This window comes from Aspergillus clavatus, genomic scaffold (genome assembly GCF_000002715.2).
Source record: "Aspergillus clavatus NRRL 1 1099423829806 genomic scaffold, whole genome shotgun sequence".
Lineage (NCBI taxonomy): Eukaryota > Fungi > Ascomycota > Eurotiomycetes > Eurotiales > Aspergillaceae > Aspergillus > Aspergillus clavatus.
This window is the reverse complement of record NW_001517093.1, coordinates 768,247-791,282: the sequence shown is the minus strand read 5'-3', so window position 1 is coordinate 791,282 and position 23,036 is coordinate 768,247. Positions and strand designations below refer to the sequence as shown.

Here is a 23,036-nt window from a genome sequence, read left to right as displayed (position 1 = left end):
ATCCAACATTTTAGATCCACATCTTCATTCATCGCGGTGACCAGTGCATGGGTGCGAGTTTGGGACCATCAGCGACTACGCCGTCCGCCAGCGCTTTTACGTGCAAACACTTGGGCTTTGCTCGGCATGGTAGCACTCTTGCTGGTCTCCGACGATCCTTCGCCATTATTCTCAGACGGAGACAGGGTATATTCTGCCTGGCGCTTCTGGTTGGGCTTGCTGTGGAGGTATTGCTGAACCGCAAGGTCGGCTGCACACTGGGCATACTCATGTAACTGCTGGCCATTCATGCCCATGACCACGTCGTCTGCGCCAAGAGCAGTCGAATGTCTCCCGTTGCGTGCATCCTCCTGCACAGCTAAGCTCCACGCCTCGATGCTAAACGCTAACAGGTCCCGAGCAGCATCGAGGGCCTTGTCGCTGGTGGGACTATTCTCATTTGCGGAAATGCATCCTTGCGACGAAAGCGGGGAGGTGTCGCCTCCTTTCCCGTCTTTGCTTCTGCCGAGCAAACGCCTCTTCAACCTTCCAGACTCCTTGACTACCTCTCCATCATCATAATCTTCTTCTTCTCCTTTTCTCACTCCCCCTCTACCACGCCTCCTCCGCCCAATCTGACGTGCAATATCCTTTGGGTCGATAGTGCCCGTGTGCACGCGTCCGTTCCCCGTGTGCGTGCGGTCGCAGCCATTGTCTAGAAGACATTTGTAGCATGCTTGCCAGCCGCAGGCGTCACAGCGGGACATTCCCGAGGCGTTGCGGGTGTTGCAGAGATCGCATTTCGCGGTGTGGGCGTCGATCTCGTGGAATTTGACGGCAACGGGCTGCGGGGTGTAGGGAGAGTGGTGGGTGGGCGTAGAGGCTTTTGTGCTTCTTTGGCTCTGGAACATGGTCGTTGTGACAGCCCTACGTGTACGTATAGCCCTGCAGTTTGTGGGAATATCAGGTCGTGGTAAGACGGCAAGGAAAGATGGCCTGATTGTTCCTTATAGATACAAAAGTGAGAGCTCAAGCGAAAAGAGACAGCTTCTGACAACAGGTCCCAAAATAAGACAAGAAGGTGCTTCTTTGTTGGTGGTGTTGTCCCTTCGTCGGAGCCAAGTGATTGTGGTTGTGAATGTGAATGTGAATCTGCTCAGTGGCAACGACACTCAGTGCTTTGAGCGATGACCCTCGCCTCCAAGCAGATGTGAATCCCCGCTCTAGCCCCCCGGAATCGGACACACAGGAGGCAGATTGTACGCTGCTGAAGCTTAGACGCTTCCCGGACGGTATCCAGGACCCTCAGGAACAGATGACTGCGAATCTTTTGCAACGGCAGGGTCCTGCTGTTGGGTAGGTGTCGCAGGCGGCATGTATACTGGGCCAAAACGACGGTACTATCACAGAATGAAACCACTTCAGCTCGATGCCCACCCTCACCAGAAACAGGAAACAACAAAGGAAGCCATACCAGCGGCTGAAGGTTGCGCGGAAACGACCAGTTCGAAAACTGCGGATCACGCGTCCGCAACCTTTTGAACTCCTCAGCTCGACCGTATGGGTACGGCGGGAACAGGTCGTTGCGTCTAAGCGGCAAGACGTCCTCCGGCTCGCGCAAATCGTGCAGCTTGTCGCTGATATCAGGGGTGTTGGCGCCGCTTCTGTAATGTGGCGGATACCACTCGTCAGGATGGCAGCAGGGTATCACGGGGTCTGGCTCACGGACGTCGTGGGCGCGCGTGTCGAAGTATCTGGGGCAGCAGTAGTTTGGAGATGCGGTAGAAGGTCTCTTTGCGTTGGCGCGCAGGATCTGAAGTTCTTTGAGGACGTCAGGGTCAAGGGCTGACTCGGGGGTCTGGGGATTGTTGGGAGGTTCGTCGACCATCTTGGAGAGGACGGCCATTGGATTTATAGGATTGTGTTCCTCCGGGGATTGGTCCTGAAAGAGCCGCTGATCCTTTCCCTTGGGTCTTTTTCTTTAACGTTTGTGAGGAGTGTTCTGCTTGCAAGCAGACTTATGTTTCGATATAGGGGTAAGTGAGTGTAAAGGGAGCAAGGGAGAGAGAGAGAGAGAGAGAGAGAGAGAGAGAGGAGATGATCGAAAGATCACTAGTTCCTCACAGGCTTGCTTATGTCTCTCTTTTCTACGTGACAGGGGGGACTGTGGCGAATCTCCAGCGATGGCAGTAAAGTGAATATGAACTAAACCTCCTGAAACAGGTACACTGTGACCAGAAGCTTTCATATCAGGGTAAAGTGAAGTGCTCTGGCATCTAATGTCATTAGTACACAACTCTCTAGCTTTAAGAACAACCTCTTTATCCTAAATTTAGGCTATACCCTCATCTTCATTTCCATGTCATTCTGAGAGACAAAGCAGCTTCGTGTTGTGAAGAATTCATCAAGTCTATGTCACCATGAGTGGGGATAGTATGTGTAAGAGAAGCATCAATAGACTTCAGTATAGTGTTCATGGTATGCTGAGTGTAAGCAGCCCACCACGGTAACCCTATAAGAGTACCCTAAAGTTAAAAACCCCAGCTTGTCTGGTGGCTGTGGATACTCAGCCAGATGTGTTGCTTCTCAGCAGTATTTCTATAAGAAAGCTGGGACACAAATGCGTAGCAAGTATCAGTGGACCACACCCTTTTCAGACAGTAGTTGCCAGCAAGGTGGAAGGGCAACGCAGACTACGATATCAACATTTAATACAGGTAGAGTGGGCCCTTTTGAGTGTTGATGCTAAAGGGATCTTCCAGAGAGCGGAAAAATGCCATCAAACAACCGATGAAAAAATATTTGATTCTTCAGTGTATTCTTCATTGACATCACAGCATGCAACCATAGTTCATTTCATCAACAATATGCGTCCGTCATCCTGTTTCAGCATCATGCGATTATTTGTGGGCTGGAAAAAAAAATGTTAGCCATGGTGCAACGAAAATCAAGATTCGGAATTGGACAACTTACGAATTCCCTCCTCAGGCTTGGGCTCAACACCAACAACCTCGGCGGCAGTCTTGGTCTCGGCAGCGGTCTTGTCCTCCTTCATGAAGGGGAAGGCAAGGACCTCCTTGATGCTGTAGTTGTCCGTGAGGAACATGACGAGACGGTCGATACCCATACCCCAGCCACCGGTGGGGGGCAGACCGTACTCCAGACTTGTGCAGAAGTTCTCGTCGATGAGCTGCGCCTCGTCGTCACCCTGGTCCTTCTGTCTGGCCTGCTCCTCAAAGCGGAGGCGCTGGTCGAAGGGATCGTTCAACTCGGTGTAGGCGTTAACAATCTCCTTCTTGCAGACGAAGGCCTCGAACCGCTCGCAGAGGCCGGAGTGCTGGCGGTGGTACTTGGCCAGCGGCGACATCATCTGTGGGTGGCCAGTGATGAAGGTGGGGTTGACGCAGGTCTCCTCGATGAACTCGCCGACGAGCTTGTCGAGCATACGGGCGTTGGTGAGTGGGGGCGAGCACTCGACGCCGGTCTTCTTGAGAATGCGCTTGAGGAACTCGCCGGTCTCGGCGGTGTGAAGCTGGTCGCCGGGCGGGAACTTCTCGCCCGTGGCCTCCTCCAGAGCGGGGATCATCTCGACCCGGCGCCAGGGAGCCTTCCAGTTGACGTTGTAGACCTCGCCGGACTGGGTGTGGAAGGTGGTCTCGTAGCCACCGGTGACGTGCTTGACCAGGCCGGAGATCAGCTCCTCGGTCAGGTTCATGACATCGTAGACGTCGGCGTACGCCCAGTAGAACTCGCACGTGGTGAATTCGGGGTTGTGGGTGAGATCGATGCCCTCGTTACGGAACTGACGGCCAAGCTCGTACACACGCTCCAGACCACCGACGATCAGCATCTTCAGGTACAACTCGGGAGCCACACGCATGAACAGGTTCATGTCAAGGTCGTTGTGGTGAGTGACAAAGGGCTTAGCGGTCGCACCACCAGCAATGGCGTTCATCATGGGGGTTTCGACCTCGATGAAGTCGCGGCTGTCGAAGTAGTTGCGCACGTAGCTGACGATCTTGGAGCGGGTGACGAAGACGTTGCGAGACCGCTCGTTCATGATCAGATCGAGGTAGCGCTGGCGGAAACGCTGCTCCTTGTCCTGGAAACCGTAGTGCTCGGAGGGGATGGCGTGCAGGCAGGGAGCGAGGAGGACGACCTCGGTAGCGAAGATGGACAGTTCACCGTCGGCGCGGTTCTTGGGGCTGGTGCGGCCGGGGAAACCGACGATACCGACGATATCACCTCTGCGCAGATGCTCGTGCTGAGCCTCGAATGGAACATCCCCGGTGGCGTTCTGGGCCTGGCACACGACCTGCACCTTGACACCCTCAGCCCGGATATCGTAGAAGAAAAGCTTGGAGCCGGACGACCGCTTGGTGTAGATTCTGCCGGCGATACGGACGGTGACATCGGGCTTCTGCTCGCCCTTTGCGAGACCCTCGTAGTTCTTGAGGAATTCGCGCAGGTCATCGGTGACCTGGAACTTGTGGGGGTAGGGATCAGGCTGCTTGGTCTCGCGCATCTTGTTGATTCTCTTGCTGCGAATCTCGAAGTATTGCTGTATAGAAAAAAAGATCGAGTCATTAGCCATCTCATGAAGAGCTTCCTGTCGCCGTACAACATCCACGGAGTCCGACTTACGTTGGGGGTCAGGTTGGCCTCCTCCTCCTCCGCAGAGACCTTCTTCTCGGGCTTGGGAGGAGCATTCGCCTCCTTCTCCTTCTTCTTAGCCTCCTTCTCGCGCAGCTTCTGGCGCTTCTTCAGCTCGGTCTTGGAGACTCGCTCGCCAGTGACCTCATCGAGCAGAAGGTTGGCCATCGAGGCCTCAACCTCCTTGACTGGGTTGGAATCCGTCATGCTGAATCGATACGGCTGTGATCTCTGAACGTATAGCTCCGTCAAAAAATCAACAGAGTGCCAGAAGAAGCCCGATGGCAAGAAATCAAGGGAGAGGCGGGTTTAGTGGGTTCAGGTAGAGGAGGAGGGATGCCAGAGAATTTTGGGCCTGACTCATGAATGGGCGCTTCTTATTGGCTCCTCACCTGGGACTTCTAGTACTATAGTACGACCGATAGCGGCCTATTTGGTACGGCACAGCTCTATGCGGTTCACTTTTATAACTTCAGGACCTATTATTGAGAGATTGGTGCCTTGTAATCAATCTTTCTCAGCCTCTCTTCCCTGCACAGATCGTTCCAATATGAATACTGAGATCTGAAGTCTGTCTCTGTTTGGGGTTTAGGGCATAGGGCACTAACGTGGGGCTGATTTACCCCGCGCCTCCAACACTTTCATCCCACCTGCAACTGCACGCATCACCAACTTCAACACCTCCGACGAAGGATAAATATCCATACGCAGAGAGAACTGCAGCAGATAAAAGAACTGCGGAGTCATCAGCATCAACTAGGAGACGCGTTGTCTAGTAGTTCGACCATACAACAGTTTAGGCTCGCATTCAACCCAGCGGGCGCAATCATGCTCAGCGACACTTAGCCAACGACCGGTTCAAAATTGGCAAGACTAGGCCAGTCCTCGGGGGGCTGAGATTTGACGGTCGGCTCGGTCTCGGGAGGACCCTCGACATCGTCTTCCTTCTTTGCCGTAACCAACCAGTCTTGCGCCTTGGTGATCTTCTCCTTCTCTTTGAGAAGATACTGCCGGCGGCGTTGACGTTCGGGGTCTTCAGCCATCAATTCCATGCAGCGCTCAAGGGCTGTCTCGTGTCAGTCTCAGGGCCTAGGGCTAATCATGCGAAACACCTACCGTTGTCGTCGAAAATTCGCAGCTCCTTCTCAATGACAGTGATGAGCTCTTCGCGACATTTGGAGAACAGTTTCGTATGGACGCTTTGACAGGTCGAATCCACGAAACGAGAGCTGGCCACTTCGTAGTAACCACGGGTTGTCTGAAAATTGGTTAACACGAATATCCAGTGGATGAATTAATCAGCAGATCAGCAGTTCTAAAGACATACCGCCATCATCTTGACTTCTTGAACAAAGCGATCGGGACCGAGCTCCGCAGCAGTTAATCTCTTGATCTCGTTCTCGCGGCGTGGATCTCCTTGTAACAACCTGCCCTGACGATCCAAGTAACATCTGGCCCTCGCCTCATGTCGCCGACCTTGAAGAAACGTGGCGGCCTTATTCGTAGCCAGCTCGAGAGTGTCAGTTGCCATAGTAAACGGCTTGTTGTGTTCGATGCTGTAGTTTTCTTGAGCATGTCTTAAATGCTCCTTGCGGAGGGTCTGGAGGTAATGCTCAATGATCCGCTTCAGCTCGCGATAGAGACTTGTCTGGTAATATTGAGTGAAGACATTTTTGAGTTGCTTCATCAACATATCCCTCACTAACTGATGGGTGGCGTTGAGAAAGACTTGCATGGGCTCCTCCCAATGCTCAACGCTCAACTGGTTCATGATCTCGATGGCCTTCGGATCGGTTTGGTCTGGGATACCAGCACGGTAGGAGTCTTCATTGATCTCTCGAATCTCCTCCCACGTGAACATCCTCGCAGCACGTTCGAATTTGTTGAAATGCTCTGTATGATATTTTGTTGGCTTTCGGGCGGATGGCTGATTTGGCTTTGTGTCTTGCGGGGCAGGAGTAGGTCTGTCCCCGGGGGTTTTGCGTTTGACCGATCGCTGTACGATCGTCATTTCGCAGTCAGAGTCGGCATTGTCACGCTCCATAGGGAAACTCATCGGGTCGGAGTTTGCCAGAAGCTGGACAGTCGGCCGCGTGTTGAAAAGCGCTAGTTTGAAGTCTTTGGCAATGCTGCCCCAAACTTTCTGGAGGGGGTACTGCGAAGAGCCACCGTCGATGTGGGCACGAATCTGGTCTTTCAAGTGATTCAACTTTCCGCAGAGAATGTATGGAACGTTCGCAGATGGAGGGTCGGGCAGGGTCTGCAACTCAGCATCGATGCGAGCGGCTTTTTCGTCGATTTGCTCGATGATTCGGGGAAGGCATCCTTGAATCTGCTCCAAAAGAAGATTAGAAAGCGCCGCCTGCAGGCGCCGCGTGCCGAACCGATCATGATACGCAGCCAGCTCGGTGGCCCAAGGGCTACCTGCGAAGAAAACTGTTTCCTCTTCTCTCGCCTGCGAATGCTCAATGGCCGGATCTGGGTTGTTGCGGACGACATAGTAGCCATGACCGAGGGCAAACTTGTCACCCTCTAGGATCTCTACCCACTGTGCGTAGGATTCGCCTGTTTGGATGCGGTCAGGCTTTGTCAAGACACCGAGAGTTCTCGCTTTGGCACCACGGACATCCCGCATGATGCGTGCTGCGCTCGAATTGGTGGCGTCGTCCGTCATGGGCAGTGCAAGCAGGACAATACAATTCTCATGAGATATGTATTCCTTCACCAAGTTCTCAACCAGCGAGACAAGATAGCGCTCATCATCATGCTCCGCTTGACTGATGACGCCGGGCAGATCGTAGAAAGAAAGGTTTGGGAAGTTCGGCGCCGTTATATCAAGACGAACTACGTTGGGAGAAAACTTCACTTGACAATGAAACTCATCTGTTCCAGCATTTTGTCCAGGAATATAGTCGCTCGAGGCTCTGCCGGGGTTCAGAATAGCCAGTTGAGCCCATCTGATGGCCTCCTGTATGTCTTCCCTCTCTGTCACGGTGACAAAGTGCTCATCTTCTTGGTCCTGTTCGATCCATGGGCCCAAGGGCTGTGACTTCTTGGGCAGCTTTGTGATCTTTCGCGATCCATCAAACAAGTACTTTCTAGACAGAAAGATTTTGCAGGCCCAAGTCTGCCCCGGTTCTCCCTCGGACAGATTGATCTCCATAGGGCAGCGAGTACATGTTCCAGCACTGCGGGGAACCTTGATCTCACTCATGCCTTCGATCAGGGAGCTTTTTCCAGTGCTCTGATCGCCAATGACACAGATCTTGGGTAGAGCAATGCGACTATCCTCGATTCCTAGATGTCGAAGGTCCTGTATTTTTTTAACAAGGGACTTCATGTCTCGTGCAATGAGGTCGATTGCATCGGTTTCTGTTCCTGGGAGGGCAGGCATGATGGCTGGGGAGTTGTGAGCTGTTGCTGGAGAAGTCAGAGCCAGTGGACGTCTTCAGAATCTGCTACTTACGTGTAGAAGAGCTTTCCCTATCTGACATCATAAACCTGGGCCCTGAAAGTAAGAGGCGATGTGGTTGGAGAATGTTGGCGTGTTGAGGTTGAGGAAGAGATACAGTAGATAAGAAAGAGTGGGAGAGCAACACAAGGCGATATAAAATATGGGCGAGTGAGGAAGAAGACTCGCTCTATCTCTAGGTTAATTCTCCACTAGCAGAGAATCAGAGTGAATAAAATAACACTCGAGGGAAAGTGTTGGGGTATTGGTCTGCTATGGGAGCTATCAAGTGAATGAGAGAATGGAGATGGTGTTTCATATTCAGCAGAGACGTATAATTTATACTGGTGAGATTCTAGGACAAGAGACAAAGATAGAAGTGAAGCCATGTTTGGACAAGGAGGCTGGGGGTCATTGTTGGCCTGGATGTTGTAGAGGCCAAATGAGTGTATCCTGGCCTGGTAAATCTGGTGCGGCATATACAACATCTTGTTGGAATGGCGGAGGGACTAACAACCAGATCAACTTGGATTGCTGCATTCATCAACTGCTAAGCAGAATAAACCCAGAGGAGACATGGAGAAGATCTTACAGTCAGATCCGATATCAGGATTCGCATCGATCCAACTTCTCGGTATCCTTCTACTACTGATAAACGATAGTAGTACTGGATGAGTAGTCGTAGTTGAGCTCTCTCCCTCTTATAGATCCGAGACTGAGTAGACTAGTCTCTTCTTGGTCTAGTGGATAACCAAATGCGTGCCTAAGGCCCTAAGGTACCAAGAGACACCTGTGGGCCTGGAACGGGGCTGCCTGGGTGCCTGAGTGCCTGAGTACTGGGTCATCTGGGGCACTATTAGCTATTTGGCCGGCGAGCTAACAACTCACCATGATCAATTATTTCTCCTTTATTATTATCACTCCAGAGTCCAGACTAAAAATTTACTGGTATAATTGATCCTGTGACTCTTTCCTTCAATTCCTCCTGCAAACTCTTCATATCCTCACTCCTCATCCTCCCCCTACACCTCCATCCCCTCCACATCAGCCATCTCAATGCTTCAGGTTCCAGTGCGGGAACTCTCCAACGTGGCCTCCACCAAGGCCGTCATCTTGGTAGGTGAAGCTGAACCACTTACCGATCATGTTATGTCATTTTCAGATGTCGCTGACTGTCAATCCTCGGATCTAGGTCGGAGGCCCCTCCAGAGGAACCCGTTTCAGACCTCTGTCTCTGGATGTGCCCAAGGTACGTTACCCCTCGTTCCTCTACTTTCCCCTCATCCATCACCGCGTGCATATAGCTGACGGATGGTCCTTGAAACTCGACAGCCCCTTTTCGAAGTCGCCGGTCATCCCATCATCAACCACTGTCTCAAGGCTCTTGCAAAAATCCCCGATATCCGCGAAGTCATCCTGGTCGGCTACTACGACGAATCGGTCTTCCGTGACTTCATCAAGGACTCCGCCAAGGAATTCCCCCAGTTCCGACTCCAATACTTGCGAGAATACACAGCGCTGGGCACAGCAGGAGGTCTCTACCACTTCCGAGATGCCATTCTCAAGGGCAAGCCCGAGCGCATCTTTGTCCTCAATGCCGACGTCTGCTGCTCGTTCCCCTTGGTCGAGATGCTGAAGCTGTTCGAGGAGAAGGACGCCGAGGCCGTCATTCTGGGAACACGGATCAACAATGACGCCGCCACCAACTTCGGATGCATCGTGTCGGACTCACACACGAAGCGCGTGCTGCACTACGTCGAGAAGCCCGAGTCGCACATCTCCAACCTCATCAACTGCGGCGTCTACCTCTTTGCGACCGAGTGCATCTTCCCCGCTATCCGCAGCGCCATCAAGCGCCGCACCACCCGCCCCCGCCTCCTCTCCTACCCTTCCTCCGAGAACCTCGAGTCCTCCTTCGTCGCCACCGATGACGACGCCGAGAAGAACGAGGTCCTCCGCCTGGAGCAGGATATCCTCTCCGACCTGGCGGACAGCAACCGGTTCTTCGTCCACGAGACCAAGGATTTCTGGCGGCAGATCAAGACCGCCGGCTCGGCCATCCCCGCCAACGCGCTCTACCTGCAGAAGGCTTTCCAGGCGCAGTCGGAAGAGCTCACCCCACCCTCCGCCACCATCGTGCCCCCCGTGTTCATCCACCCCACCGCGACCGTCGACCCGACCGCCAAGCTGGGCCCCAACGTCTCCATCGGCGCCCGCGTCGTCGTCGGCGCCGGAGCCCGCATCAAGGACTCGATTGTGCTGGAAGACTCGGAGATTAAGCACGATGCCTGCGTGATGCACTCCATTATTGGTTGGAGTAGCCGGGTAGGCGCCTGGGCGCGTGTCGAGGGCACGCCAATTCCCATGGCGAGCCACTCGACGAGCATCGTCAAGCAGGGTATCAAGGTGCAGAGCATCACTATCCTGGGCAAGGAGTGTGCGGTCGGCGACGAAGTCCGGGTCCAGAACTGCGTGTGTCTGCCGTACAAGGAGCTGAAGAGGGTATGTATCTCGAGATTTTTCAGCGATGATGAGATGAGACTGACATGGTTAACTAGGACGTGGCCAACGAGGTTATCATGTAAGCGGTTGCTCCGGCTTGGCTGTTTTGGAGGATTTCTTTGGAAGTAGTTATACATATTGCCCAGTACCCTAATTCCCATCTATCAATCTTCTTCTTCCCTTAGTCTGGGTTAGTAAATACTAGGCTGGTATCGTTGGATATTGTTTCACCAATCCCAAAATGCAATCTGGAGAGGTATAAGTATGTACACCAAATACACAAAGATCGTTAAATTGAAGAACGCCCCCATCTAATATCGCCCAATATCTAACTACATATACATCCATCAAACGCAAATCCCGCATAGCATCAATCCCTAAAAAGAAAAAAGAAAAATCCAAGTCATAACACATGAGAATAATGATATGAATCATACATCAGCCACCCCACCAATATGCATCATCTTTCTCACCGGTACGCCCCGGGGTCATACCCCGTCTGCTCCGCTGGATACCCATGTCCATACCCATTCCCATTCCCATTCCCATTCCCATACCCCGGATACTCAGCACCACTAAACCGCGCCCGCGGCCCACCCGGCTGGCTCCGCGCCGGCGCCACATCCGAAAACTCCCGCGCCTCACCGGCATGGTAGTGCCCCGACGAGGCGTGGCCGTAGACGGCCGGCGGGGCGGGGTAGGCGGAGTGGTTCGCGTAGTCCGGGCCGGGGATGTCTGCGTCTGCGTCTGCGTAGGGATTCGCAGCGTGGCTGTGGGCATGGTTGTATTGCAGCGGGGCGCGTTCGTCGTCAGGGCCCACAGCGCCAGCGCCGGTGGGAGGGACCGTGTGCATACCCGCACCGGACATGACGCTGCTGTTGCGCTCGTGCAGCTTGATGTCCTGCGTGCTTGTCATGGGGTCGTAGCTGCCGAGGCGGGTTTGGCGTTTATGCACGATGACGTCGAGGACGACGGCGGCGATGGCAGCGATGGTGCCGGTGCAGGTGAAGGCGAAGAGGGCCTTGTAGGTGCGGCAGACTGAGATGCCGGTGGCGGTGACCCAGTCGGTTGCGGTGCAAGAGGTGAGGATTGTGCCGAACATGCTCCAGCTCAGGAGGCCGAGGGAGATGAGCCAGAGGATGAGGAGGATGGTGTTGGAGAGGAGGGAGAGGCGCGGCGAGAGGCCGTGGCAGGTGTGTGTGATTGTTGTGAGGACATAGTTGAGGAGGGAGAGGATGGCGGCGATGAGGAGCTGGGCGGGATGTTAGTTTACTTTGGCTTTTTATTGCATGTGCGGGACGTGGATAGGGTGCTTACTACTAGGAAGGTCCAGGGGAGTTTGTAGCCGCCGCTTTTCAAGTGGTAGATGAAGACAGCGAGGATGATGCCGACTATCACGGAGGAGAGCAGGGCGATGGTGCGAATGGTGTGAAAGGGGACGGGGGGGTATAACGATGGTTTGACTGATTTGGATCGCATCATGGTGGTTGTATGGACTTGCTGGGATGGGGTTTCGGTCCAGTCGCTTCGTTCTCAAGATTCGAGACTCAAAGAATAATGCTCCAGACTAGACTAGACACGTGTGGAGTGGTGTCAGTGTCAGAAGGGGCTTATCCCCACAAATTGAGGATATTCAGGGTAAACAACGAAGACTGCCGAGATAGAACGCCCGACAGGATGGGGATTTTGAAGATTGAATATTCTGGACCGGCCAGATTAACTAACAGCAGGCTTTTGAGGAAGAAGATAAGCAAGCAGACTGCAAAGCTCTGGGAAGTTTGAACTGGCAATGCCTCCCTTGGCGAAGCGTAGATGCTCCACTGCGGGTGTTGCTAAAGAAAGAAAACACACTATGGAGTAAACAATCATCATCAACAGTTTATCAAGCATCGTGAGAGAGCATCAACGACAGTCGACAATTATATGTTCTGTTTTATCCGGGGGGAAAAAACAATGTCAAAGTCTCTTCTTTGTTCTCAATGTCATTGAAATCTTCATACAAATGTGGCATTTCACCCGAAGAAACCCTCCGCCTCGTGGCTACAGCGCCCGCCACCCTGTAGATGTCACGACAACTTGGCAGCTTAGAAATCAACTAGTATGTGCTAATATTCCCAGTGGCAGATGTTGATTATATTAATCGTCAATGAGAAGACGATGCAAAGGCTTTTACAGATGGAATAAACCTGCAACTGCCTTCCTCCGCCTACACCACTGCTCTCCCTACCATGGCAACGATTCTTGCTGACACCATTCCCTGGCACGATGGCGAGAGGAAGATGCACGAACTGCTTCGGGTTCCACCCACGTCAAATCCAACTGTACCTTATTTCAGTCCCAGGGCAGCTTTCATGGTACAAAGATCCCCCCTGTTGGCCCTGGGTGCAATCGATCATGAAGGTAGACCGTGGGCAACTGTATGGGGAGGGGAAGCTGGCTACGCCATTCCCACATCTCACTCGGCTGTCCGTCTGAGAACCTTAGTCGATAGTCAATATGATCCGGTGGTGAAACTACTGCTGCAGGATTCTGGGGACGAGAGACTGAACACCGCGGAAACACCCAGCAAGCCCGTTGCCGGATTGGCCATCGATTTGGAGAATCGCAGGAGAGTAAAACTCCACGGCAGGACAATTGCCGGATCACTGAATGCAGTCGCAGATGAGATAGATACAGACCACCCGCAGAGTCTGGGTCAAAGGGGATTTGCCGATCTCTCTATTCTCGTAGAAGCCAGTCTCGGCAAGTTTCTTGAGTGCAGAGTATAGGCTCAGATATTCATTCTAATGGCAAATAGGCAATTGCCCGAAATACCTGAACAAGAAAAAGATCATTCCAGCTCTTCCAAACCCGGAACTGGTCTCCGATTGCCCGCAGTTACCACCAGAGGCAGTTCAACTACTCGACCACGCAGACTGCTTGTTTGTATCCTCAACCCATGGCAGCAAAGACATGGACACCAACTTTCGCGGTGGACCCCCGGGATTCGTGCGGATCGTGAGCAACGGGCCCAGTGGCGCGATCTTCGTCTACCCCGAATACTCTGGCAATAGGTTGTATCAAACTCTAGGTAATTTCCTCACAACTCCTTTGGCCGGCTACGTGTTTCCAGACTTTGAGACGGGAGATGCACTTTACATTACTGGGCACACCCAGATTCTGGTCGGTAAAGACGCTGCTACTATGCTCCCAAGATCGAATCTAGCTGTTAAAGTGACTATCACCGCGGCGCGCTACGTAAAGAGGTCGCTCGCATTCCGAGGGATCGCAGGCGCGCCTTCTCCATACAACCCAAGTGTGCGTTACCTCACTACAGAGAAGGCCATTCCGGCCGCTGATCTCGATGAGGGCCACTCTGTCATTGCGACCTTGGTGAAGAAAGAGATTCTGAGTCCAAACATTGGTCGATTTCGCTTTCGCATCTCGGACCCATCTAGAGTCGGGGCATGGTCCCCGGGGCAGTATGCAACTTTTTCTTTCCAGGAGGAATTAGATATGGGCTATCGGCACATGCACGATGAAGATCCCTCAAGCCTCAATGATGACTATGTCAGAACATTCACGGTCTCCTCATACCCAGGACACTCATTGACGCCGAATGAGTTTGAAATCACAGTCCGCAAACATGGCAACGTGACTAGCCATCTTTTCAGAATTAACGAGCGCGCCGGACTGGAGGTTCCCCTGAAAGGTTTCGGGGGTGAATTCAAACTAGAAGACCAGGGGGACAGCTCTAAATTCCCTTTCATAGCCGGCGGAATTGGTATAACGCCGGTCATTGCACAGTTACCAGGCGTCGATACATCGCGCCTCCACCTCATGTGGTCTGTCTCTGTTCAGGATGTAGGCTTTGTACTTGACACCTTCAAGCGATTTCCCCAACTTCCAGCGTCCACCACTCTCTTCCTTACTGGGCCTGAGCCGAAGGGTGAGAAGGAGCTGCTGCAGCTGGCTACCGTCCTAGCATCTGCGGCCAGGGTGGAACGTCGAAGAATGGAAGCTCGAGATGTCGATCTATCGCTGAGTGATGTGTGGTATTTCTGCGGAAGTTCTTCACTCAAGAGCTCGGCCATGGCCTGGCTGGAAGGAAAGCAGGTTGTCTACGAAGATTTTAGCTATTAGGGCAATGGAGGACGGGTATGGCCCGGTATCTTTGGGAAGCAAATCAAGATCAAGTAAAGTGGGAATGGCATTTTGAAACTTACATGGCATATCAATTGAGAATTCATGACCATACAATCTCCTTCTCAAAGTACCTTCTATAGAAAGTGGCACGTTCGTCAAGTTCGATATAGATGGAGGAGAGCCTGAGGCACACACTCCCCACCAGAACGCGTTATCGGCTTGCTGCCTCCGCATCCGCCCAGCACAGCAGATATCTAACCAACAACAGCTCCCGTCCATCATTCTCCAACTTCCTCTCATATTTTCACACTACCTTCCCCCATACAACACTTCTTCTCACATTATTCTTCCATTTCCAGAGGCCGATACAACAAAACAACAAAGTAATCCATCACCCAAGAACAGGGGCCACTCCCCATCCCCGCACATCAAACCTCCTCACCCCTCCTCCCCTACCCAGGAAGGAAACCATTAAAATGTCCACCTACGAAGGTACTTCTCATCCCATCTCCATTTCCCCATTCTAACCTCTTTCACCCTTGTAACTAACACCCTTCAGTCGAACACAACACCTCCGACCCCTCCCTCCCCACACAACCCACCCGCCGCCGCCGCCCCGACCTCTCCACCTTCTTCTCGACCCTCTCGCAGATCAGCCCCGATGAAGCGCGCTCCAGACCGCACGCCGTGCCCGTCCCGCGCGACGTCAGCGCAGCCTTCTACTCCCTCGCCGAAGCCCTAGAGATCATGCGCCGGGATTCCGACAGCGGCGGCGGCGTTTCCGCGGGCGGCGGCGACTCCGAGGCCGACGATCTGCTCTCGCAGATGATCCAGACGCTGCTGCAGGAGGCGGATATGCCGCCCAAGGAGGTGGAGGGGGTAAGTGAGGAGTTTTGCGATAGTAAGTGTTTTCCGTTTAGTGTCGACTGTTTGACTGTAGGAGGAGGGGGGGGGTGTTTGTTAATCATTGTTTCTGTCTGGGTTAGTGCTCGACCGCGTGCCCCGGGCATCGCTGAAGGAGAGCCAGACGTGTCCGATCTGCAATAACCCGTTCCTGGAGGATGAGTATCCGCTTGTCGTGCGGCTGCCGTGTCACCCGACGCATCTGTTTGATCTCGAGTGTATCCGGCCGTGGCTGCGGCTACGGGGAACGTGTCCGCTTGACCGGACGGATTTTGCGAAGCAGGAGAGGGAGAAGGCCGAGGCGCGGAGGAAGAAGCCCGTTGAGGATGAGGAGGAGGAGTGGGATGGTATGTATGGATAAGCGTGGTGCTGCGTGAATACGATTGGATGGAGAGGTTGGTGTTTTATTGTTGTGGTTGCATAGCAATTTCCCTTATATACGGGATGGTTCATATTTCGTGACATCCGTACCGAATCTAACATAACACTCTATAAACGATTGTGAGATCTGTCCATGCCTATCTACTTCTTTTCGGACTGTCCCTCCTTGGGCCGAATGGCAAGTTTGCCGGCCCGGTCGATCATGGCCTCAAACCCGCTTCGCTCCAGCATTCCTTTCTCATCCTTGACCACCTCCCGAGCCTCCAGTTCTTCCACCAGTCGTTGATTCTCCCGGTTTCCCTCGAGCAGGAACTTCAAACACATGACAGCGTGTTCTTTGATGTACGGGTTGTGGGCGTCAAAGTTGGTGCATGACAGGATGGTCTCAACCCCGCCGTATCTGCGGATCTGATCCTGGACCTCGGGGCACTTCCAGACCAAAGACGAGAGAACCAGCACAACAAGCTTCTTGAGATTTCTCCACTCAAACTCGGACGGGTCTTCAGTAATGGGTGGTGATTCAGCCCGAGACCCGGCGCTGCCCGCACCGGTATCGACAGCATCCGGGTCACTGGGGTCGTAGGGCCGTTCGACAGCCACAGGACCAGCAGCCGCACCCTGATGGTGGGCATCCCGGGGGGGACTATTGCGGCCAAGCGATAATGAGCTCAATTGGCCCTTGGGAATGCTGGCCTCAAGCTCCTTGATTAGAGTCACGAGGTCGTAGACAATCTCCCATTTGACCAGCAGGTTTTTCCAGTCATTATTCTCCGTAAGCACCGCGAAGAATTCCAGGAATTGATAAACACCCTCATATACTCGTTCCATATCCCACAAGTTCAGCGGGAAATCTTCAGGCAAGGCACGACCCGCTCGGATTTGGCCTTGCAGGTAGATTAGGGCGCAGGTCTCAGGGATGATGTTGCCGCGGAAGATCGTGAAAATATAACGGACAGTGAGAATATCGACGCGAGAAAGGGGCGCCGGGTTCTTCGTGGCGCTCTGTTGCGTCGAGCCTGTGACCGAGGCAGGAGAGTATTTCGCCCGGAAAATGTGAGTCAAAATCTTGACTACTACAGCCTGTGCAGGCGAGATAATATCCTTTGGCTGTCCAAAGTCAGAGTAGGCGTGAGACATCAATCCGTTCTTCAGGACTGCGTCCATAATCTGCACCATCATCTTGAAATAGAGCTCGTCATCAGGAAGATCCCAAGCGGCGATGAAGATCAACAGCTCTCGCAATAGGTTCCGGCCTGTTTCTTGTGTGAGAAGGATATGGCATCTAAGAGCTTGCATATTCCTTGACCCCGTTCTTTCACCACCCTTGAGCCCGAAGCTGTCCACTATACCCGCCTGAATGATCATCGGAAGAGCTTCAATCTCTGCGGGCCCTAGAACAAGGGGTATGTCGGTTAACAAACCGCGCTGCTGATCGCCTGGTCGGCCTCGGTAGTCTTCATCATCCTCGTCGTCTTCCTCCTCCTCCTCTTCCATGCTTCCGTCGGCGACGGCTTCCAAGCTGTGCGAATCGTCGTCACCTACTGTTCCGGCGTCACCGGCATCATAATCTTGGTCCCCATCGCCGGCGATCTGTGACGATTCCTGCAATCGTGCCATCAACTCGTCCTTGGCCTCTTGCAGCGTTTCTGCTGCGGACTGAGCAGACCGGGGCATACTTGTGTCTTCCTCTGTGATCGGCGCATCACCCGCAGCAAGAGCACCATACTCGTTGAGATCCGGAAGATCGGCCCAGCAGATTCGTGGAAATCCAGCCGTCAGACTGCGATCTATTGTCAGAATAGCCTTCTTTCGGGGTGGCTCATCTTCCGGAAGCGCTGGTGGAAGGTCCCTGGCCCTGTCCTGCAGGTCCGACCAGCCATCCACTTTCGCGCCGAGTATAGCAGTTAAGGCGGCTCGGATCTCCTTGACCTGCTCTGGGTCCTTGCCCATTTCCTGAATAGCCGTCAAATCCCGCCCAAGGAGCTTCTCCATGTGATCCTTGATGTTGGCAAGAAGGAGCATGGCCGCTTCTTCTTTGATTGTTGCGGGCTCCCGTGGGAAATTTGAGATGGTCTCGAGTAGCAGATCTTCCGCAGTTTGATCGTAAAGCGCCCTGATAGGGGGGTTAACAATACGTTCCCCAATCTTGACGATTGGTGCCACCCCCTCGGCTTGAGCACTGGCCTGATCGAGTGGCTCTCTCGGTTGGATGATATTGGAATCACCAGTGGAGTGGTATCCGAAGAGGTCTAGCCATAGGACCATCTTCCGTTGCTCATTGTGCATAATGAAGTTGTGTAGGAACTGAAGACAAGTAATTAAAAGCCTCTTGTAAAGATTGACCACTTTTTGCCATCGCTCCTCGTTTCTTGCATTTGTCTCCCCATCAAACCCCCGCGCGGTAACTCTGACACAGGTGTCAACCAAGGCCAATATCCTCTGGTCAAAGCCTTTCTCCGCTGCCATGTTCTGAGCTTTCTTGGTTGTAGCGAGAAGATTGCGAGCAATGGTGCACAGATCGTTCAAGCGCTCAATATCCTTGACGAGCGAGAAGTAGTTGTATGCTATGAGGTTGGAGGAGGAATGCTCGTAATTCGCAGACGGAGGGCTCTTCCATGCGAACGACTGCGACTCGAGGACCGGAATGGCTTTCGTCAGTACATCCGTGAAGCCTTGCCAGATGTCTGGCGACAGGCCCAGATTGTGTCTGTTGGAGATAGAACGTTAGATGTGTTACTGTCAGCCTTTAAGAACAAATAACTCATACCTAACATCACTCTCTTGATGCGTCTTGTATAGTATCTGTTTCCCAGCAGAAAGCATGTGTTCCAGACGTTTATCGTCTATCATCCCACGAGTCTCATAGTGGCTCAAGGTCCCCGTCAGGATAACCTTCAACATGAGCTCAGCTGGTGTGCATTTTGGCTTGGTTTCAGCCGCTGATCGCTCCGCCATACTGACGATATCTCGCCGTTGTCGCGCGAGACAGAATCACTCCAAGAATTTCCTTGGTAGGTGGGCGAATTGATGTCTTCAAATGTTAATAATTATCAGTTCTGGTGGAGAAAACGATAGTGGAAGGAAGTTCTTCCGACTCCGAGAACCATATGTCCCGCCATTACCCTTTTGGGCTAAATTTACTGGTCCAGTCAAGCTCGATCCTACGGAGAGGAATACCTAGGAAACAATAGGAAACAGTTTGGGTTTCGTAAAATATATCCTTAATAAACCGAGGCCCATTGTCGCCCATTAGCGTCGGATGGGAAGATTGAAAGCATCCCGAAGGTTGTCCCCGAACCCCAGATCATAGATATTGTCAATCTCCCTCATGCTGGATACCTGGCGCCATCTCGTGTCGACTAGAGCCTGCGGATCATCTTTCTGGAGGATTGCATTCGAAAGCGAGCAAAACATGAAGCCGTCGCTAGGGGGTTGTCCCTCCTTAATAATGAGTATCTGGTCACTGCTCACTGGCCAGGAGATCTGATCTCGGGTTGGCTCGGACGATGTACCATAAATCTCGCCTCTAGTGGACTTGAATACAACACCATCGGCAACATCTTCTTTCCAATCCGACCATTTCGCACTTTCATTAGTCGTTGTGCCAGCCCAGATGAGATAGGCATGATACACCAGGAAGGCTACCGCCAAGGGTGCTGTCATGGCTGTCAACAGACTGACAGCTCCAACACGAATGTCTGACGTAATAGCTATGGCCCACACATTGAAGAAAGTGGTCCAGCTTTGGTTTCCGCTTCTCAGATGCGAGCTCGATGGTATCAGCTTCTCTAAACTCTGCGACACAAGAGAGTATCCGAGGCATGAGCCATATATCAGAAGAACGGATAAAGATAGCAGCAAGGACAAGAAATAGCGATAGTTATTCAATCCAACACAGTTGGTTAGCCACACGCAATGATGATCATGTCGAGAGACACAAGCTTTGCAGAAACTGCAGTGCTTACTTCGTGCCGGTTTCAGGAAATTGCACGTCCGGCAACGGTGACCCGGATGGAAGTTGACTCGGTCATAGGGGTAGCGAACCATTTCGTCCGCATGGTTTTCTGGGGTGATGTACGACTTTGTGACAACACTCGCATATAGAAAGACGTACGGAAGCAGCACAAGAACGGGAATACATAGTCGATGGATCGTAGATATTCTAGACCATGCACTTGGAATAAACATCCATTCTCCCGCTATGAGAAGTGAAGAGAAGAAGATCTGGAGCGCACGTCAGAAGGTCCCAGGAACAAGATCCGGCAAAGTGTGGTACCCACCAGAACAAGAGGGTGATTTTCGTGCAATATGTAATTACCGGATCGATTCCAGCAGAACAATAATCGGCCACCCAGTAGATATGAGTCCACAGATATCAGCCCATTGGGGATGTGTATACAAATGATCCTATGGAGTAATCCGATAGGAGTTTTCCTGTCCAAGTACATCAATTGTAGCTCAACTAATCAGATTTGTTTGCTCTCACCTAAACGTAGGAAGCCTTCCAAAGAGGGCTATGAAGATAAACAAAGAGATTCCCAGAATCGAGATAGCCAGAGTTCCGAGAATCCCCATGTTCAACCTATATTGACCTTGACTCGGTCTTGTTGTCAGTCATAACACGAATATAAGTAACCGCTTGGCTGCTTGCAGTTTAGTATAGAAATAAAAGCTCGCGATTATCCTATCAACTTCATGATTGTGACTCGCCGTGCACCTGCCGTGGTCAAGAGGATTTCCTACTTGGCAGGAAATCATCCGCCAAGTCATTGTTACTATTCTAGGCACGTGACTCTTCCTCTTCGAAGTCTGGGTAGGATGAGGTGAATGAATGCTTCACTTGAATGTTGAGAACCATTTTTGTGCTGTAACAGGCATTATATCTTGACGCTTTCCCATTGCCCTATATCTCTTTAGATTTTCTATCAATGAGACAGACGGTAGAAGCACTCTCCTGAGCCCCTGGCATTACACATTCAACAAGCGAACACGTGATTACGCGTTGAGAAGGGCGACGCGACGACAACCTGGTGAAAGCAGAAGACTACCAAAGGCTCAGCCCAGGGTATATTCTGAGACGAATGGTCTTGATTGGCTATGACGGGATCCGACGTAGAGGCTGGCGTTGGTGGTGAAAATGGGAATTCTGACTCCCTATTTGAGGGGAAACGGTTCTGGCTATCTCAGAATGTTCCTCAGCGAAGCAGATTTAAAGAGCTGATTGAGGTAATTTCATTTGATCTGACTAGAAGAATCCCAGAGCTTACTATTGAAAGCGGAACGGTGGTGTCATCAAGCTTCAAGAAAAGGATGCAGATGTCAAAATCGTGGATGATACACGAAAAAACCTCCCGTCTGACACGTACGAGCGTCCCCATGTTCAGTTTCTCATGATTCGGGTATACCATGCGCATTCCGACTAATTAATCTCAGATACTCCTTCAAATTTGTGGAAGACTCAATCCGCAATGGGAGACTGGCGGATTTGGAAGCTTACAGGGCTGGACCTTCTGCACCCCGTCCTGTGGGAGCAACACATATCCCCAACAGAGCCCACAAGGTTCCGTATACAATAAGCGATGATCAAATGCTTTTCGATTGGCTGCAGCCTCTTGAGAAGAACCCCCGGGCTGCCGTTTCAGGCAATGTAATCTATAAAGAAATAGCTGAGAAGGTAAAGCCGCTGTCCCTTTGGTTTGAAAACAACACACAGTCTACGAAGTTGTCTGCTTACAGACGCACGTCCATTTCAGCATCCCAGGCATACTTGGCAATCATATCGAGATCGATATCTCAGGAGACTCCGTGGACGGCCTCGTCCGGGTGGTGGCATGACAGCCTCCACGGATCAAAGATCTACTCCACCACAGAGTAATGCCACAAGAACCCCAGTCTCCAGCACGACACCAGCAGTGTCAGAGGACATACACAATGGCAGACCTCCTGTTGCTTCCAGAGAACCAGAAGCCAAGAAGAGAAAGAGAGACCCCGAACCCGATGCACCAGAGCGCACAGAAGCCAACGGCACCTCTGGTCCACCTCCAAAGAGAATAGCACCAGTAACCCTTTCCGAACGCACCCCAGTCACTCAGCATACAGTCCATGAAAGTCCCACTACCAGCGCCTTGCCAGATATCCCTTGGCTACCATCCCCTCCCCCCTTTCGACCGATTGGAGATGAACCAAAACCCAAGGGCAAAGAACAACCATCTCCTGCACAAGCGCAGGTAACACAGCAACCACCAACTGATCAACCAGACAGTATTCCTAGCAATATCCTTCTCGAGCTGCCTTTCTTCCCATCAAGTCCGGAATCTCAAGAGGAGGCTTCCGAGCAAGGAGACATCGATACCTGGATCGAGGACCGTCTTCGAACGGGGAAAGCGGCTAATGAGGAAGAAGTGATTGAAGCGCTACAGTGTACTAGTATGGATCCACGTTTAGCCGATACGGTCCTAGGGTTTCTCCGTGATGGAAGAGGTATTCCGGAGAATATGCCTGGGGTGTGGACGCCCAAGGATGATGAGTGTGTGGAAAAGGGCGACTCTCGTGCCATTGAACAGGTGCTGAAGAAGCATGGCTCGGATTCGTTCAAGGCGCGGTGGGAGTACCTGAGCATGGCCAGGGCAGCAGGTGATACATGAGCATTGAAGCAATGACTTCCAATTTCAAATAGCAACCAGAGCACACCCAATCCCACGTCACAAACTTTTGATGGCTGAGGAAGGATGCCCCTAAAATGACTCTTAGTCAAAAACCGAAAAAAAAAATACTCTTTGCCAATTGATTGTTTCACTTTGCACTTTTGATTTGAAACCGACGTTGCATTGCGAGACCATAAGCCAAGGGAGTATATTTTACAAATCAGAAATACCAGAGCTCGAGGGCCATAAACTCTTGGGGGGGGGAGGGGGAAAGCCTTGATGCACTGCGATGCATCCGCGGTATGTAGCAAAAGAATCCTTGTGGCTATGTCATAGAGCATTCAAAACACAGAAAAGCAAACCCAAACGGCGCCTTGTATATTGATGGCGCAAACCGA

The 23,036-nt window shown here is 52.2% G+C and overlaps 10 protein-coding genes across 10 annotated transcripts, besides 3 other annotated features; 4 read left to right on the top strand and 6 right to left on the bottom strand.

Annotated features, from left to right (window-relative positions):
* Positions 1-68: 68 nt before the first annotated feature.
* Positions 69-1,885, bottom strand: ACLA_081810 (uncharacterized protein; the record flags this gene model as incomplete). Its single annotated transcript, XM_001267916.1, has 2 exons — positions 69-906; positions 1,227-1,885. The coding sequence occupies 2 exons, from the start codon at positions 1,883-1,885 to the stop codon at positions 69-71; spliced, it is 1,497 nt and encodes a 498-aa protein (XP_001267917.1).
* Positions 1,886-2,037: 152 nt separating this feature from the next.
* Positions 2,038-2,073: a microsatellite.
* Positions 2,042-2,077: a microsatellite.
* An 849-nt stretch (positions 2,078-2,926) lies between these two features.
* On the bottom strand, positions 2,927-4,839 carry ACLA_081800 (lysine--tRNA ligase KRS1; the record flags this gene model as incomplete). The annotated part of the gene is made up of 2 exons (XM_001267915.1): positions 2,927-4,540; positions 4,624-4,839. 2 exons carry the CDS (start codon positions 4,837-4,839, stop codon positions 2,927-2,929), a joined length of 1,830 nt encoding a protein of 609 aa, XP_001267916.1.
* Positions 4,840-5,474: 635 nt separating this feature from the next.
* On the bottom strand, positions 5,475-8,026 carry ACLA_081790 (putative dynamin GTPase; the record flags this gene model as incomplete). The annotated part of the gene is made up of 3 exons (XM_001267914.1): positions 5,475-5,698; positions 5,749-5,890; positions 5,960-8,026. 3 exons carry the CDS (start codon positions 8,024-8,026, stop codon positions 5,475-5,477), a joined length of 2,433 nt encoding a protein of 810 aa, XP_001267915.1.
* A 1,113-nt stretch (positions 8,027-9,139) lies between these two features.
* ACLA_081780 (mannose-1-phosphate guanylyltransferase) lies at positions 9,140-10,668 on the top strand (the record flags this gene model as incomplete). The annotated part of the gene is made up of 4 exons (XM_001267913.1): positions 9,140-9,199; positions 9,276-9,332; positions 9,416-10,585; positions 10,642-10,668. 4 exons carry the CDS (start codon positions 9,140-9,142, stop codon positions 10,666-10,668), a joined length of 1,314 nt encoding a protein of 437 aa, XP_001267914.1.
* Positions 10,669-11,054: 386 nt separating this feature from the next.
* Positions 11,055-12,067, bottom strand: ACLA_081770 (uncharacterized protein; the record flags this gene model as incomplete). The annotated part of the gene is made up of 2 exons (XM_001267912.1): positions 11,055-11,837; positions 11,903-12,067. 2 exons carry the CDS (start codon positions 12,065-12,067, stop codon positions 11,055-11,057), a joined length of 948 nt encoding a protein of 315 aa, XP_001267913.1.
* Positions 11,108-11,140: a microsatellite.
* A 1,470-nt stretch (positions 12,068-13,537) lies between the features above and the next one.
* ACLA_081760 (putative oxidoreductase, FAD-binding) lies at positions 13,538-14,707 on the top strand (the record flags this gene model as incomplete). Its single annotated transcript, XM_001267911.1, has 1 exon — positions 13,538-14,707. One exon carries the CDS (start codon positions 13,538-13,540, stop codon positions 14,705-14,707), a length of 1,170 nt encoding a protein of 389 aa, XP_001267912.1.
* Positions 14,708-15,186: 479 nt separating this feature from the next.
* On the top strand, positions 15,187-15,974 carry ACLA_081750 (uncharacterized protein; the record flags this gene model as incomplete). Its single annotated transcript, XM_001267910.1, has 3 exons — positions 15,187-15,202; positions 15,270-15,611; positions 15,697-15,974. The coding sequence occupies 3 exons, from the start codon at positions 15,187-15,189 to the stop codon at positions 15,972-15,974; spliced, it is 636 nt and encodes a 211-aa protein (XP_001267911.1).
* Positions 15,975-16,135: 161 nt separating this feature from the next.
* Positions 16,136-18,949, bottom strand: ACLA_081740 (Ataxin-10 homo-association domain-containing protein; the record flags this gene model as incomplete). The annotated part of the gene is made up of 2 exons (XM_001267909.1): positions 16,136-18,701; positions 18,762-18,949. The coding sequence occupies 2 exons, from the start codon at positions 18,947-18,949 to the stop codon at positions 16,136-16,138; spliced, it is 2,754 nt and encodes a 917-aa protein (XP_001267910.1).
* Positions 18,950-19,243: 294 nt separating this feature from the next.
* On the bottom strand, positions 19,244-20,569 carry ACLA_081730 (DHHC palmitoyltransferase family protein; the record flags this gene model as incomplete). Its single annotated transcript, XM_001267908.1, has 3 exons — positions 19,244-20,218; positions 20,275-20,428; positions 20,481-20,569. 3 exons carry the CDS (start codon positions 20,567-20,569, stop codon positions 19,244-19,246), a joined length of 1,218 nt encoding a protein of 405 aa, XP_001267909.1.
* Positions 20,570-21,091: 522 nt separating this feature from the next.
* On the top strand, positions 21,092-22,638 carry ACLA_081720 (putative transcription factor Rap1; the record flags this gene model as incomplete). Its single annotated transcript, XM_001267907.1, has 4 exons — positions 21,092-21,220; positions 21,271-21,356; positions 21,428-21,668; positions 21,748-22,638. The coding sequence occupies 4 exons, from the start codon at positions 21,092-21,094 to the stop codon at positions 22,636-22,638; spliced, it is 1,347 nt and encodes a 448-aa protein (XP_001267908.1).
* Positions 22,639-23,036: the final 398 nt, after the last annotated feature.